The sequence below is a fragment of the Mesoplodon mirus genome, assembly GCF_964341445.2.
Source record: "Mesoplodon mirus genome assembly, chromosome: 5".
Lineage (NCBI taxonomy): Eukaryota > Metazoa > Chordata > Mammalia > Artiodactyla > Ziphiidae > Mesoplodon > Mesoplodon mirus.
Window position 1 is genome coordinate 72,299,472 of NC_138980.1, and position 17,757 is coordinate 72,317,228.

General features: G+C 38.8%; 1 protein-coding gene across 2 annotated transcripts; it reads right to left on the bottom strand.

The window, feature by feature from the left end:
* Positions 1 to 167: 167 nt before the first annotated feature.
* Positions 168 to 17,712, bottom strand: UBE2B (ubiquitin conjugating enzyme E2 B). 2 transcript variants are annotated; one of them, XM_082624058.1, is made up of 6 exons: positions 17,605 to 17,712; positions 11,750 to 11,830; positions 10,198 to 10,223; positions 6,398 to 6,487; positions 2,990 to 3,078; positions 168 to 1,723 (listed from the first exon to the last, which is right to left on the bottom strand). In XM_082624058.1, exons 2-6 carry the CDS (start codon positions 11,773 to 11,775, stop codon positions 1,595 to 1,597), a joined length of 360 nt encoding a protein of 119 aa, XP_082480184.1. In that variant the 5' UTR covers positions 11,776 to 11,830; positions 17,605 to 17,712; the 3' UTR covers positions 168 to 1,594. The 2 variants fall into 2 exon arrangements, with proteins under 2 accessions (XP_082480184.1, XP_082480183.1); XM_082624057.1 differs by lacking the exon at positions 17,605 to 17,712 and adding an exon at positions 13,903 to 14,064.
* Between the last annotated feature and the right edge of the window lie 45 nt (positions 17,713 to 17,757).

Here is a 17,757-nt window from a genome sequence, read left to right on the forward strand (position 1 = left end):
TTAATAAATAGAACCTATAGATATTGCCATCCTACAGTCTTCCAGTAGAGAAATCAGTCTTTCAATAGAAAAGAAGCTGTTAGCTTACTAAGCTAGTATGAATGTGCAAGAAACTCTTGGGGTTAATGAAACAGCTCTTTTAACTGCTAGAAAGACTACACAGGTGGTTCAACGGAATTTACTTGTATATTTTCCATTTTGTATACTATGTGAAGGCATAGAATAGCTTTGTATTAGCTTTCTTCAATACTGTGTTTTGTTTATCCAGTAAACTAAAATGCAGTACAACTTTTATACAACTTAGGAGATTAAAAAAAAAAAAAATCTCCACAAGAGAAATCAACTCAGCAGGCCCTGGTGTTAAAACATTTTTCCAGAATAAAAAGACAGGCAGGGGCTTCCCTGGTGGCGCAGTGGTTGAGAGTCCGCCTGCAGATGCAGGGGATGCGGGTTCATGCCCCGCTCTGGCAAGATCCCACGTGCCACGGAGTGGCTGGGCCCGTGAGCCATGGCCGCTGGGCCTGCGCGTCCAGAGCCTGTGCTCCGCAATGGGAGAGGCCACAACAGTGAGAGGCCCGCGTACCGCAAAAAAAAAAAAAAAAAAAAAAAAAAAGATAGGCAATTGCATTAAAGGCAGTTTTCAAATATTTAAATTACACCAAGATTCCTTCCAAATATCTGCCTTGTTCAAACCAATGCAACAAGTTCTTATTTATTGTTAACAGTGGGGCATGGGTTTTTGGTAAATGTTGACGGTTTACTTTTTTCATTATCAAAAATCTTTTAAAGTGCTATCAAGCAGCAAAATAAGTTGCATCAGCTCTCTGCTCATGGTAGAGGTGCCAGTTCCTCGTGGTGGAGGTGCAAGTTGTGAAATCCCAAAAGGTAGAGTTTAACAGTAAGTAGTGCATGAAGAAACAGTAACAAGTGGCCTAAATACAGAGTTGGACAGAATCAAACCAGTTATGTATATAATTGCTCAACTGAAACTAATATAGGTACATTCAAAATAAAGTTTGAGATTATAATTGGTGTTTAGAATCAAATTTGAAGAATTTCTTGATAAAATATAAATCTGTTCTTTTGAAGTTAGAAATGAAACTATCAGCTGATGGAGAGCTAGAGACTTATTAACCCCTCCTACTCAGATAAGGAAATAAGTGACAAAGTCTCTTGCACTGAAGTTATGTATTTTAACAGCTTTACATGTAATATTCATATATAAAAAACTTTAAGTGCTTTTCTCCAATTTAAAAATCTAAAGAATTCAAAAATAAGGCATTCAATATTTGAAAAAAGTACAGATTTACAAAATGTGTATATTCTGTCATGAAAACTCCACACCAACATTATACACTTGGAAAAAAATACAAACAGGATATATTACAAATTTATGTAAGCAATAACTTAGTTCACACCATGCAATAAAAAGTACATTAATCAAGATACACAAGCTTTTGTAGGTTCTAAACCGAAGGACTTTTTTTTTCTGCAGAATCCTTAAAACCTGTGGCACTTAAAATTTGTTAGCCTTTCTACTGAGAGGTAAATTATACACAACAATGATGAAAAAGATTAACAGACCAGTTGTCTATTATGAATCATTCCAGCTTTGTTCAACAATGGCCGAAACTCTTTTCTCATATTCTCGTTTGTTTTCCTGATAAAGCTGTGCTGCCTGGCTATTGGCTGGACTATTTGGATTTGGTTCATCCAGCAGAGACTAGAAGGAAAGACAGAGATAAAACATATTTGTAGAGTTATTCTTTATATTAACATGGGTCCGATAGGGAGCACAGAAGTTGTATAAAACAAATTATTCTATGAAGACAGACAGAAATTAGTACGTCTTACATATTTTTAGATCTAAGTACTTTCAGAAATGGTTTGATACAGTAAGAAGCTTCCTGCTGCTAGAAAACTTAAGCTTTCAAAACAGATAGTTCTTAATTGCCTTAAGACCTCTAATCTCAAAGAAATTGGAAAAGAACAGTATTCTTCAGCATACTGAGACATTAACTAGGAAATAAACAACTTGATTTGGTTAACACACAATATCTATAAAATAGCTTAGCAACTAACATTTTCCAAAGTTAAACTCTATTACTGAGGTAAGGCTGCAAATTTCTGACAGTAAGTTGGGTAGTGTACCTTGTTTCCTTTAATCAACAAAACATATGCACCTAGCAGCAAGGGAATGAAACAGGAAAGCTGAAAACACTTTATAAGATGACCTGAATTAAAGCAGAAGTGTGACAGAAAAAACTTTAAAAAGGTCATAAACCAAAAACGTTACTTCTGCTCCTCTCAAATCCATATAACTAAAACATCACTCACCCCCCACCCCTCCCCCAAACTGTCATTCAAGGTCAACTCTGAAATATTCTGCCAGAGTGCTCTGGCAAATAGTTATTTACTTTCATTTAAAATAGAATTTCTTGGATGGGGCAACATACTCAATGCTTCTCTGCACTTGGCAGTTTCTTGAGGTCCCTATGTTTTTTTCTAAACAATCATCTTTATCTCTCCCCAAGAAGACTCTTCTTTGTGGGTACGAATAATACTTGACCCGTGAAGGAATTCCCTGGTGGTCCAGTGGTTAGGATGCTGCACCTTCACTGCAGGGCGCATGGGTTCAATCCCTGGTCAGGGAACTAAGATTCCACAAGTCTTGTGGTGTGGCAAAAAAAAAAAAAAAAAAAAAAAAAAAAACCCAAAAAACAAACGAAACAAAACAAACACCTGACCTGTGAGAACACTTTATACTTAAATTTGATCAGAATGATTGTGTATTTGATCCAATGTGGTCAGGAATGAAAAAGCAGATCGGTTGTATAAAAATCATGAGGGTTTTGTCCAAGCTCTGCCACTGGTTACCTTAGTGTTGGGAAGGTTAGTTTGCTCACTTGGACTTTAAATTGATCCTGAAGGAGCTAATTGTATCCCATAGAATCTTGAAAAGTTAAGATGCATCCTAACACATGCTTACCTGAATTGATGTTAAGATAGAAGATACATCGTATGTTGGACTCCATCTATTCTGAAGGATATCTAAACATATGCTACCATCAGCATACACTGCAAAGACAACACTAAAATTGGTTACATATTAACTTTGTCATTTCTAACAATTAAAGAGAAACTTTTATCACAAACCGAATGCTTGGCTCAGTCAGAAATCTTGAACATTAGTCAATAACTAAAACTTTTTGTCTCACAGGAAAATCAGTCTCAAACTAAGGACTCTTTATGCGCCTTTTGATCAGGAGGCTGAGTGAGAGTTAAATTTTTTCATCACATACCATATAGCAAATCTGTTTAAATTCCACATTTCCAAATATTCCTAAATAAGGTTCTTGGGGGGATAAAAAAGCTAATTTTTTGACATAGCAATTCCACTCTAAAAGTAATAATCATGGACATGCAAAGTTTTATTTACAGGATGTTCACTATAATACTCTTTATAGAAGTGACAAACTGGAAACTACCTTTGGTCCACAGGGAGAGGACTGGCTAAATAATGGTACGTTATTAACGGTACATACCAATACTGCCGCCAGAAATGATATACATCTACCATATGTTAATTAATGTAGAATGACACCACCAATATATTACATTAATAAGTTTCCAATTACTTATTTAGGATAATTCCATTTTTTATAAAGATTTATAAATATTTTCATTTGAAGTATATGCAGTCACAAAAACATTTGTAAGACTAAATGCCAAAATGTAGATATCTGTAAATAGTAGGATTATGAAGGGTATTATTTTCTTTACCTTTCCTTGTACTTTATGATTTGTTTTTCCAATAAGTATGCATTCCTTTCATAATAAAAATAAAAATCAAGTGATTACCGTTTTAAAAGTCTAACATTTGAGAGGCTTTTCCCCCCTCCTGAACTGATTATATGAGAATACAATGAACATAAATTTTTATCCAGAACTTGCCAGATTATTTATCTCTACAATAAATTTCCAGAAGCAGAATCGCTGTGTTGACAAAGGATAAATGCATTTAAATGTTACAGATACTGCCAAACTGTGGAATGCAGAACAAGCCAGACCACTCTGCATCAAACAGGAATAAGTGAGGCCTTTTTGGGGAGAGGAGGCAAATTACACTTAATTACTGTCATTCCTCAGGGCTCTATCCTCGGTCCTCTTCCTTCTTACCCTTTACACACCCTCTGGGCAATTTTATTCATGGCCTCAATTATTACTATCTATGTGCTAGTTTCTTCCGATTGTTAGCGTTAGACCGGATTTAACTCTCAGCTTTAAAGCAGCATAGTCAATCGCTTACTGTGTATCCCATAGGAACGTCAAACTTAGCAAGTCCAAAGCAAAAATCATCACCTCTGTAAAACCCATAAAACTGTAAAATGATTTTAAAGTTTTGAACTAGTAACTATTTTTGAGAAGTAATCCAAAAGTAAACTAGAAACCAAACATCCATCAACTGATGAATGAACAAAATGTAGTCTATCCATACAATGGATTATCATTCAGCAATAAAAGGAAATGAAGTACAGGTATGTGTTACAACACAGATGAACCTAAAAACTGTGTCAGCTGAAAGAAATCAATCACAAAGGACCACATATATTAAATGATTCCATTTATATGAAATGTCCGGAATAAGCAAACCTGAAGAGTGAAAATACATCAGTGGTTGCCTATGGCTGGGAGGCAGGGGGGGGATGGGGATGGGGAGTGACTGCTAATAGGCATGGGATTTTTTGGGGAGGGTGATAAAAATGTTCTAAAATTGATAATGGTTATGGTTGCACAACTCAGTGAAGATACTAAAAACCACTGAATTGTACAACTTAAATGGGTGAGTAGCACAGTATGTGAATCTTTTAATAAAGATGTTTAAAAAAAAGCAAACTAGGAAGTTAACTAAATAAGGTACTGATAGTGGAAAAAAGGGAAACCATGTTATTAATATGAAGGGATAAAAGAAAAATCAAATACACTGTTTCCTTATAAATTTGTTAAGGCTGAAAATCTTAAACCTATACACATATACTCCTTGCACATTCCACAGTCTTTTCTACCTTGATTTACAGAGCTCCCTTACTACAGTTTGGGTCGATTCACTAACAAGTCTAAGCTAGGAAAGCTACAGTAGAATAAATCATAAGTGACTTGAAAATTTCCTCAGAACAGAAACAGAAAATAAAATTAAAGCTGCCTGGCCTCTGGGTGGGGGAAGACCTTGAAAGAAAAAGCAACTTCACAGCAATAAAGCACAAAGGCTAAATCTATGATCTAATCTATTATTGGGAAGTCACCTTGATTCCAGACACACAAACACACCTCTCTCCTATGAGTATGGAGATCCCTATCTGCCTGCAGTTTTCTCACGTAGTCTGTAGTTCTAGACTAGACGCACAATCAAGAGGACCTCTGAAAATGTTCCTCCTGAAAGTAAATTAACTAATGGGGAAAACTATATTTAAATGTGCAAATGATATAAAAAGGAAAGAGAACTTAAATATTCTGGAAAATAAGTCTTTCATACAGTAATTTATAATCCAGGAATACAAATTTATTAGAAATAAAGAGCAATAAGTCAGGAAGAGCAAATTTAATTACAAAAGAGTCACTTAGCAATCATTTATGGAAACTAGTAATAAACTGCTAAAAGTAAAAATAGTAACAAGGGAGGAAAACTGTATTTTTAACAAACCCTTAAAAACATACAAACCTTTGACCTAGTAATCCTACTTCTAAAAACTTATTCATGGGTATTTGAGAAGATTTATTTTCAAGAAAAATGTGCTGTTTAAAACTGTAAACAATTAGAAATTACCAACTGGACAATGATTAAATAAATAATGATAAACTCATATAACAGAACATTTTGCAGCCATTAAGAATGATATAGGGAATTCCCTGGTGGTCCAGGGGTTAGGACTCCGTGCTCTCCCTGCTGGGGGCCCGGGTTCGATCCCTCGTCGGGGAACTAAGACCCCAAAAGCCGCATGGCGCGGCCAAAGGAGGAGGAAAAAAAAGATACAAAAGAATATCTAATAAGTGAAAATGTTCATGTTATATATAAATTACTTAACTTTACATACAACATGATCTTAATTTTGTACATTTACCTGCAAGCTAAATTTTAAGCTATAAATTCTTTTTAGTATCTTTCACATTTTGATAAATAAATAGATATTACTTTAAAATCAGAAGTTATTAAAACAAAACTTTACCTCAAATCTGGAACCTTGATAAGATTCCAGACTACAAAAGTATGGTTAATATTGACATAGAAGCAACATCTAGAAGTGGGCCCTAATAACAAGAAGTATGGGCAAGACCTAAAAGGATGAAACAACTCTTTTTTCCTCCTATCATTTTCAAAGGCTAATAAATTGCTACTTACCATTTGGATGAAACATTTTGGATAAAAACCTAACAGTTGGCGGTTTATTTGGATATTCTTCAGAAAATTCTATTACTAGTTTAAAAGTACCTAGATAGAAAACAAACCAAAATAATTACAGTAAAGACAAGCATAACTTTTCTCTCTCTTCATCAATGAAATCCCAAGCCCGTGCTGGCTTCTGCACGACCACACAAAAATTAATGTCAATTTTGGTTTAGCACATAAAAATACTAAATATACTATTTATGTACTGATAACATACAGCATTGGCAAGCACTTGGGGGGTACAGCACTTACATGTGCTACTGGTGGGAACATTAACTGTCATATTATTGGAAAGCAATTTTGCCCTAGCTACCAAAATTTTAAATGCACGTTTGAGGAACTACAAATAATTTATTGTAACTTAGAAGGGGGTGCCAAATGATTTTGAGATGGGCTCACCACCACATGACAAAGGACTCAGATTGGAGGCATGGCCACTAATGTGAAAAGTCTGCTCTGTCCCTATCACTTAAGTATGCCAAGAATCAGTTAAGCATTAGTGTAACTGCCTACTGTTGGTTATAGACCAACACAGTACATTTTGGTCAGTCTAAATCATTATCTTATGGTCAAAAGAGACAGGCATTAAAAAAAAATTATGCATTTATAATAAAGTCAATCTGTTCAGAGTGTACAAAGAAGAGCTCTTAACTCAAATTCCAAATCTATTTAGCAGAAACAACCACCGTTACTAGTTTCGTGTTTGTCTTTCTAGCCTCCTTTTGCATTTATTCACTATCCAGAGTCCTTTTATTTTGAGGAAATCTACCTGAAGGTTGGATAGGTGCTCCAACCACAACACCTTGGGCATAGTAAGTTGAGGCTTATTCCTAATGAAGTCAATAAAAGTTTAAAACCATTCCAGATGTCTCCACAAGCTTCTTTCCTTATTTTATCAATGCAGTTTAAAAAAACAGAACAAAAACCCTTTCTCACCCTAAATTCTAAACTCATGACTCCAGTATCAGAGGCATGTGTTCAGTAAAATATTTAATATTTTATTTTCATTAGTCATATATTCAGTATGTAACCTCTACCTCTTTACATTTTTTGTTTGGAAATTTGGGATTAGGGAGGCCAAAGATACAAACAAAATCAAAGATGATATTTAATTCACATTTTGATATATTAATAGAGATTCTATGAAATGTACAGTTCATTAGCAAAGATAGCCTTATACCTAATTATATAGTTTTACAGTTTTAATTTTAATTATAAAAATGTACAACGTAAACACTTCAGACAAACACAAATATGAAACAGCTTTTTTTAACCTTTTTAAATTCACATTATGGGGTCTCAGGACCCCTTTATAGTCTTACTTCCAACCACGCCAAGCTTCCAAAGTGAAGTCACTGAATGTGAAGTTGGGAAGAGATACATGCAACAGCATACCATTTTATGGTATTTCCACCAAAAATTGAAAATAATTTTAAAATATGGGCTCTTTAATAACCAACTTGCAAAAATTGCCCAAAATTTTTAAACAATCTATTCTCACAATCGGTGTAAGCTGCCTCCAGCACATCACAGGCTCTAACTATCTATATTTATTAGATACTATAACTCAAGGAAAACTTAACATATTTATTAACAACTGTAAGCTCATTACACATTAACCTAAGTAACATTTAATGAAAATAACTATATGTCCCCCAACCAAGTTAGTGAGAAGTGTAACACTGTTTTACATATTTGCAAATCTCTTAAATGATTAGCTTAATAGAAGACAGCTGCATTCTCTTAGCTGCTTCTGCGTTCAATCTGTGCAACGTGCTGTTTTGGTTGAGGTACATGAAGAAAATCAGGCCTCACACAAATATGTAAATGAAAAGGAAAGAATATTTTCATAGCCTTTTCAGATAATTGTAGATATTCTTTGATATTACACCAAAGAAATGGTACGTTTTTAAAGGTTAGCTGCAATGTAAAATCTGAAACCACATAAACTTTCTGCATCAGTTACGTTAACAACTGTTGCATATTGCATATATCTTTTATCCATCCATAATTTTCTAATACATTGGCCATTTGGAAAATATTGGTTCACTGAGTTATCCAAATCTTCTAAATGTTGCCATATTTCATTATATATACACTCCATCAAAAAAAAAAATCACAACAGGTAATACCACCTACTGATCTCATGAGAGAAGTCTTAAAAGTATTGGGAAGCTGTCATTTTATCAGCAGCTACAAATACTGTCAGTCACTTTGCTTGACCTAACAGCTCATTTTGGTAACTTTTAATATGTCAACCAAATACATACTCGAATCTAAATAACCGGAGTTTGTCTGCAGTCATTCCTTCAAGTAAAAAATGTTCCATGAAAAAAGCAGTAATTGAAGTTGCAGCTCAAACGACTGCAGAACTGCTTTCCCTCTAGACGACCATCATAGTTTGGTATGCAAGAGAAGTGTTTCATGCATACTTCCAACTTCATCACGCAGAATATTAAAAAGATTCATACTCAACGGTCAGAATTTAGTAATATTAATCAATTCCCACTTTTTCATCAAGACATTTTAAACTGAAACTGGCATCTTTTAAAATGCAAAAAATACAATGACTCCCAGCAGTTTGGTGCCACTGTCTTGATATATGCCAAGGTGCTAAACTGCTTAAGGCCAGTTTCAACCACTAACGCTTTTGTATCCTCAGAGCTAATGTTAATACAATGAAAAAGGCAAATGTGTCACTACTGTTATGAAGAGTTTTGACCCCATGGAACCCCTGGAAGGGTCACAGGGAACTTAAGGGGTTTATGGACCATCCTTAAGAATCCTCTGGTATAAAGTAAAAAGCTGAACTCCTTGAGTACCTCCCTTCAACTCCTTACCCCCCATCTAGAGGTAACCACTGGTAACAGTATGGTATATAACCCCCTTCAACCACACACACTTGCATGTATATATTTAGTAAAAATGTGGTACTACAACATACATTCTGCAACTTTTTTGTCTCCTCAGATATACGTCCAGATCTACCTTATTCTTTAACAGGTACGTAATATTCTAGAGTCTAGATATATCATAATTTGCTTAACCATTTCCCCTATTGAACATTCAGGTTATCTCCTTAAAAATACTTCTGCAATCATTATTTGTACAAATATCCTCAATGGGTTAATTCTGAAGCCATTGTGATAACTAAGACAAACCTGTTCAACAATTTTTAAAAATTCATGCTATAATTAGGGAAACTAAGTATCTGGTTAAAATCAATTTGAGAAGTTCAACTATAATACATATTAGAAGGAGTTTTCCATTTTCCTGGCTCTTGGTGAAGAGCAAAATGCAGCAAAAGATCCTGCAGAATGGTAACTATTTACGGGTGTCAAATGCTAGCTGTTACGTGAAGCTACTGGTCGCTGTGTATGATTAAGAACAATGTCAGCTCAGCACCTGACCAATATACATAAAGTTAACAAAGCATGATTACCCTCCTGATGTTTACCTCAGGGACACTTTTAGCATGCTACAAGGTCATTTAAACTAGTCTCAACATAGACCCCACCATCTAATCTAGGCTTAGAGTTCTACAGCCAATATCAAAGTAACAGAGGGAACTAGTAATGAAGGTGATCAAGCTGATTTGAGAAGAAAGTCCTTTGTAAACTATAAATTCTCAGTAGCATTATTTAGTTACAATTTGACCTATTAACAATAGAAACTAGTTAACTAGATATGTTGGTGTTACAATTCCCTACTTAAAAGAAGCCTCTTAATAGAAAACATTGAGAATGACTTACCATCTTCAAAGGGTGTCCCTTCTGGTCTGAAAACAAGAAGATTTCTGATTAAAAGAAGTTTTTCATTCTGCTTTTTCCTGATTTTCACAAGTGGAAAGAATAAACTCAGGGAAAGAGGGGCTCATTCTGGTAATTTGTGGAGTATTTAAGTTATTGTTAATTTAGTATCACCTCAGCCCTGGATTTTTATTGATGTAGACATAAAGGGTAACTTTAATTTTCAAAGTTTTCCTTTTAGGGTGGCTTTGCAAAAAACAAAACCAAAAAAAAAACTTGTCATAATTTTAGCACAAAAAGAATTCAGTTCATAAATACCAACCCTTTTGTATGTATCTGTATTCTTAAGAGGAAAAGTCTTACTTTCAATGTATATCAGTAAGATGGAAATCAATACCCTTTAGTTTAAGATAATTATGACACCACGGACTTCCCTGGTGACGCAGTGGTTAAGAATCTGCCTGCCAATGCAGGGAACAAGGGTTCGAGCCCTGGTCCAGGAAGATCCCAACATGCCACGGAGCAACTAAGCCTGTGCGCCACAACTACTGAAGCCTGGGCACCTAGAGCATGTGCTCTGAAACGAGAAGCCTCCGCAACGAGAAGCCTGCGTACTGCAACGAGTAGCCCTCATTCGCTGCAACTAGAGAAAGCCCATGCACAGCAATGCAACCAAAAATAAATAAATAAATTTATATTAAAAAAAGATAATTATGACACCAAAGTGTCCTGCTTTTCAAAAGAGCAACAGTTCTTGTTCAAACCGACTGGATTTATCTGATGTCACTAAGAAAGCCAGTTTCTTTTGCCCAAATCTTTTCCTTGCTACCACATTCCAATTTCATCTTTCTTAAGCAGCAACATGAAGTTTAATTACCACTTGCAAGGCACATTCAGGATCTCAAAGAAGCATGCTAACAGCCTGAATTAGAAGGGTGAACTACTCATTTTTCCACTAGTCTTTAACGTAGACTCTCATAACTGATTCAATAGCAATTCAGAATTCTGTTTACAAAAGTATTCCTTTAGAGTTTTAGTGCAAAACCCTAGTTTAAAAAGAGTGAAAGAAAATAAAATCCAGTTCTAGAAAACTAAAGAAAAACCATAAAGAAATTTTAAATTAAAAAGCATATATAAAATATATACTATCTGTAAAAGGTAAGAATGCATCTCAAAAGGCTCCATTCAGTTATTTCACACTGAGGTGTGAAACATTTTTCATTTACATCCTTACCATGGTGGAAGTTCTAGTATTTTTGGTTCCTAGCCTTTTTACAGTTCTAGTAGAATGCAAGCGTAAGAATTTGCTTGGCACATTTTCCACAAAATAATTTATCTTTCTCCTTTAGTCTCAAGTGATTTTTATCAAGTAAAGCCCAAAGTGATCATAAAATCATAAATTTTATGTAACTGCCGAAACTCTTCTCAGAATTTTTTTTTACCTTTGCAGTTTTTGTAAGACCCCTGATCCCTCAGCTCCCTTTCCTAGTTGTTATACATTCACTTTTCTTAAAAGAATCACCACACCTACCATCTGTCATTTCTTTCAACTCACCCAAATATAACTGCATTCCACTGCATGATGTTGTTTTCAGATGGTGCGCCACTGACACCCACAGGTGGGTCCTCTTGCAATCTAGAAATCCAGAGTAGAAATTTTAAAAGTTGAACATTAAGGCCACTAAAAACGCCAAACAGAACACCTATGGACTGTACACCATCTACTTTGAGAAACAAAGTAAATCAATGTCCTTGTTCTTGTGCTGAGCTGGAATAAACCATGACTTAAAAGTGCTTTGGAGTCATCCCTCTTCAAATATCACCAAAGTTAAGATATCTGTTCAAGAACTGCCTTCAACAGTAACAACAAAGTAAAAACCTTAAGTGAAAAAACGATTTTACTGTTGTGAACATGCAAAGCCTTCGTGAGTCCTAACCACAGCTACTTGTGCAACATGGCCACCAAATATTCCTCCCCCCAAAACCAAAATAAAAAAAACCCCACCTCAGTGTAAACACTAAATGACTGAAAACACACGTATATCCAATTTAATTAGGAAACTAGTTTTAGGCAGTAGAGTTACTTTATCCCATTTGCTTCAATTAGCAATAGGTTTTAAAGTAATCAAAGCTTTGGTTAGGTTTTCCCCTCAGTCCCTATTTTAAAAGCTCTGCACCAACACTAAATCTACCTCTCAGATCATGCAACTCAATACAAAGCTACCTTCCAACATTTGTCATAATCAAATTCTTGCAACCGAAGACCCTTGGAAAACTACCAAAGATGCCAAGTATACAACTCAGAATTAAGCAGTGAATTGCAGTGAGAAACCAGGGTAACAATGGCCACGAACTGGGAAGTTTTAATATTTGAATTTCACTCATGGGAGCTAATCTGAAATCTACTGGTTTCAAGCTGTAGAAAGCGAGTTCTGCACCAAAAAGAGCATCTCCTTTTAAAGACTATCATCTCAGTAAAAAATAAATGCTACATTATATATATATAGACTGCCATGTGGTATGATACTTGATATTAGTCACCCCCCAGAATGGCTCTTTTTAGTCAACCTCAAGCAGAATAGGCCACAACGAACAGAAGCGTTAGACGATATGCTGCTTGAACCCCGCCCACCAAAGATAAAGGCTAAGTTACGAATACACTCAATGATAAACTGGCCAAAGCCCCAAACAATGGCTTCCAAGTGCCTCATTTAAGGGTTTATAATGAAGTTGAGAGATTACTTCCTGAGCCGCCATTCTAAGTTTTTACACTAGGTATTTTGCCTCAAGCAGGGCGGGTCTCCCTAAAAAAACACTTAAAAATGCGCAGAGGAGCGTAATGCTAAGTGTTCTCGGTCATTTTTCTCCCCGTACCTCCAAGCATGCAATCAACGGGAAACAACTGTAAAAAAGTCACTTCCTCCTCTCTAACCCCAACACCTCCTAACAAAACCCTACTTTACAAAAGGAGGCCCAGGGAGTATCAGGTTAGCGCCAGTCTCCAAGGCGGCATTTCCCTAGGCTTTGGAGGCTATAGATAGGGCTCTTATACACCAGGCCACAGAGCTGAGTTCCAGAAAGCACTGGCAGCTGGGGTTGCCAGCCCGAGTCCCAGCCCTCTAAGCTAGTTCTCAAGGTCCTTTCAGGAGGGCGGGGAGAGAGTCGGGTTTCGGAGGATCTGTTAACCTCCGGCCCTAGAGCATCAGACCCCACCCTCACTGCAGAAAGAATGGGAAGGGAGGGAGGGTTTGGCCCCAACCCTGGCCCTCGAAGGCGACCGCAAGGCCATCGAACAAAGCTAACTGGTGCAGCTAGCGGGGGGAAAGGCTTCTGCACGCGCTTGCTTTTAGGGCAGAGAGAGGAGGTACCGCAAGGTGCAGGGGCAGGGGATGCGGTTTGAACGCAAGGGCGAGACACCGGGCAACTGGGACAAGTGGGCAGCAGGGAATCCTAGGACAGCCCATGGCCATCTTTTTACTTTTTGAGGGGGAGGGGGTGGCGAGGAGGTATCGAAATTTCTTACGTCGGACGAATGAACAGGCAAGGACAAGAGAGTGCTAACGGGGGCTAGGACTGGGCTTCCGTCCGTCCCGCTGGGCCCACAGCGGCCCTCTTAGGGTCATGAGAGGAAGATGTCCCGGATCCCCGCCCTGCAGCCCCGTAGCTTTGGGGAGGAGCCGTCATCCAGGCGAAGATGAAGGCCCTTACCGCTTGAAATCCCGCATAAGTCTCCTCCGGGCCGGGGTCGACATGCTCCCCAGCTGCCCCGCGGTCAGTCTGAAAAAAAAGAGTCCCGCGCAGCCCCCCCACCCGCCGGCGCGGCGGCCGAATCACTGTGGGTCACTGCCTCAGCCGAGGTTGCACAAACAACCCTGCAATGACGTCTCCCTCCGCCGCCTCCAGATCCCTCCGCCCTCCGCCAGTACCATGGAGTGAGGGGTGGGGAGAAGGGGACGGGACGTAGGAGAGCTCGTTATGGGAGCCCTTTAGCAGGGACCCTATCCATTTTGGCTTCCTGAACTAGTCGACCAATTATTGTTCTCTGTGCTCAGGTTGGAGATTGTGATTAAGAAACACCGAAACCGAAACACCAACCCGTTTCCCCCTCTTTTACTAGTTTAGGCTCAACCGGGTGGGGAGAGAGGGATGCATCCGGGGCCAGAGATATCAGGGAAAGAAGGTAGGATGACGTAAGATCACGTGACTGCCGGCGGCGTTGTCAACAATCCACGCCTGAGGGGGAGGGGACGAAGTATCTAGAACCACGTGTCCCTATGACGCGATTAGAACGGATCACGTGAGAGCGTCGCCTGGATTCGAGTTTCTGCCAGGTCTTTGAACCGGGTAGTTAAATTTACGGGGCTGAGGGCGGGTATACACCTTTATTAGTTTTCCGTCCAGTTTGTCTAATGAACGGCAATTGATGAGGTGGTGTCGGAAGCAACAGTTTGTTTTGCTTCTTAAATCTTTAAAATAGAGCCAAAAATAATTTGGACTTAAAATTCCCCCTAGTTGGCTCAATGGCTTATCAAATCTGGTATGTGGGGAACAGTGAAGGGACCTCCGTTTTCCCCAGCTCAATGCTGAGGCCCATACTAAGTAAAATCCCCTGAAATGCTTCCTTAGGGCCACCAAAAATCCTGCATGTGCATTGCAGTGGGTTTCCAGGGTTGGAAATTCTGGGCAGAGATAAAAGAACGGTGTATAGATTATCTAATATTTGTTTACAAAACCCATAGAATTACGGAATTGTTTTTCCTTTATGGGTCTGCTCTTATTTTTTTTTTTTTTTTTTTTTTTTTTGCTGTATGCGGGCCTCTCACTGCTGTGGCCTCCCCCGCTGCGGAGCACAGGCTCCGGACGCACAGGCTCAGCAGCCACGGCTCACGGGCCCAGCCGCTCCGCGGCATATGGGATCCTCCCAGACCGGGGCACGAACCCGTATCCCCTGCATCGGCAGGCGGACTCTCAACCACTGCGCCACCAGGGAGGCCCGGTCTGCTCTTATTTGAGGTTTTGTGTGAGTCCATGGATTTGTTTACAATAGGGTACCGTTGTATTTGTCAGGAAATGTGGGGGTGATCGCAAGAGAGTGTATCAATAGGTGGTTGGTTGTCAGAGAAACCTAATATTATGATTCAGATCTGGGGCAGAGAGCATGCAAACGTGGGTGGGGGTTATGTATCTAGCCTGAGTAACTTATTTCAGGTTTTCTACACTAGCAAGTAAATGACCTGAAATGTCCCCCTCTAGGGGGCTCGGGGATGTTGACCATTGGGATTCTGACATTACTTCTAGTCATTGAGTTCCTTTCCTCTATTGCCGCCAATTTCTGTTCTTCAGGGCTTTGTTGGTCTGAACTCTGTGCTCTTTTAACCCATTCGGGCAATTCCTCAGCCCAAAGTGTTATAGGAAGATAGAATGAGGAATTTAGCGTTGCCCATACTTTCATGGAACCAGAAAGGGTTAACGTTCTCTACTTTGCTGGTACCTCCCTTTCTTTAATCCCTGAATTCTTTCTCTTGTTTTTAGTAACTGCCTTGGTAATCAAGTTAGCCAGGCCTAACTCTTGATAGACATGCATTCACAACTGTAGTTCTCTAATAAGGTGAATATTCTTATTTTTTTGCCTTCCTGCCACAGCAATCCTTATCCTCTCTATAACTAAGGATGAAGACACACTGGTAGGGTTACCTACAGTGAAATGCCAAAGAGAAACTTTTTTTTAAAATCCGTTATGTCATTTGTCTAGCAATTTATTATAATTGTTTTGGAAATGTACAGATTATGGTTTTTCCAAAATGAAGTAACGCTTTTGAGAAAATCAAGTGAGGCGATTTCATTTAAGTCCTAGAGCTTTACTGTATAAGAAAGAATCATAGGCTGTCCTGGTTACCAGGCCTGCCATAACCTATTTGTAGAAAGAATAGTTTTAAAGCTATAATTTTATACTGTAGAGACTGTAGCTTTAGATTGTGAGCTCACTGACAGCAGGTACTCTGATTCATGCTTTGTCCCTTGTCAATATTAAGCCAACAACAAATATTTAATAAATGTGCTTTACAGCAAGTCTGGGTCCACTGTAAGATTTACTATGATATTCTTTTTTTTTTAAGAATTCTTAATTAATTAATTTAGTTTTGGCTGTGTTGGGTCTTCGTTTCTGTGCGAGGGCTTTCTCTAGTTGTGGCAAGCGGGGGCCACTCTTCATCGTGGTGCGCGGGCCTCTCACTATCGCGGCCTCTCTCGTTGCGGAGCACAGGCTCCAGATGCGCAGGCTCAGTAGTTGTGGCTCACGGGCCTAGTTGCTCCGCGGCATGTGGGATCTTCCCAGACCAGGGCTCAAACCCGTGTCCCCTGCATTAGCAGGCAGATTCTCAACCACTGCGCCACCAGGGAAGCCCTACTATGATATTCTTATTCATAGATGTAAAGTATTTTATAACATGGTTGAATAACTTTTCAAAAGGAAAGACAATTCTGAATATTTTGGTGGTGATAAGCAAAAAACCATGACCACCTCTCCTTCCTCCCCCACACCTCTTTCAGTATAAACCTTAGCAGCATAGAAAACACTTAGGAAGGTTTTAAAATACCTGTTACTTTACCCTAACTCACTTAAATTAGGATCTCTGGGGATGGGACCTTTTAAAAAGCTCTGTAGGTGTGATTTTAACGTGCATGGTGGGGTGAGACCAACTGGATTAGCATTTATTGGATAGTAGTAGTGCTTTCTCTTATTTCCGAGCAGCACAGTGAGATTCGGGCTCTTAACACTTAACTTCTTTTTACAGAAAAAAGAAATGAAAGCCCTAACAAAGACAGCACTCCTTGGGCGCTTCCAGTGATATTCAGTTTATTCATTGGAGGCTGGCACTCCAGCAGAACCTCATGTCTAGTTCTTAAGCAATTAGATTAAGGCCTCTTTTTTTGGGGGGGGGGTGGAGCCCTCTGAATTATTTGCCTTTCAAGAGGGACTTTTAGAGTTTTGACATGTAGGAAGGGAGTTTTTTAAAAGGAGGACTACTATGAGTTCAAAAAAAAGTTTTAAGCATATAAGGTGTTCAAGAAATGTTCTTGATTTATGAATCGTTTTATCCCTGTTTTAAGGATGAATGTCAACAACTGAGGTCGAAATCAGATCTATGGAATATTAACGTAACTAGGTAACTTAGAAAACTATATTTACACAAGACTTCTTTGGAAGTCTCGTTTTACAAGAAATCTCTTGCCTGGTGACACCAGGCATCCTTTTAGGATCCGGCACAAGTGGCAAGTGTTCACGGGCCTGGGGGCATCTAAGATGCAGGTCGGATAAACTTCCACGCCGGTTCCCCTTCCCTAGAAGATCCGCTGTCACTCAAGCTGCCGTCAAAATGCGACCCTCCCCCATCGCCGCTCAAAACCAACCTTGTGTAGTGGCCCCAGTTTGATCGACAGCAGCTCGTATTCCCCACTTACACCCTCAAGGAGGCTTCCAGTTAGCGCCCACCAGGAACGCTTTTCTGCTTGTTCCCTCTTTTTCCTTCCGGGTCGGGCCTGGCCGGTGTTCCGGTCTTGCGC

Coding starts and splice junctions, on each gene's coding strand:
- UBE2B (XM_082624057.1), bottom strand. CDS start 13,946: ATGTCGACCCCGGCCCGGAGGAGACTTATGCGGGATTTCAAGCG. Junction 10,224..11,749: donor TGGAATGCAGTTATATTTGG/GTGAGTTGAAAG, acceptor TCTTGTTTTCAG/ACCAGAAGGGACACCCTTTG. Junction 6,488..10,197: donor AGGGACACCCTTTGAAGATG/GTAAGTCATTCT, acceptor TTTTCTATCTAG/GTACTTTTAAACTAGTAATA.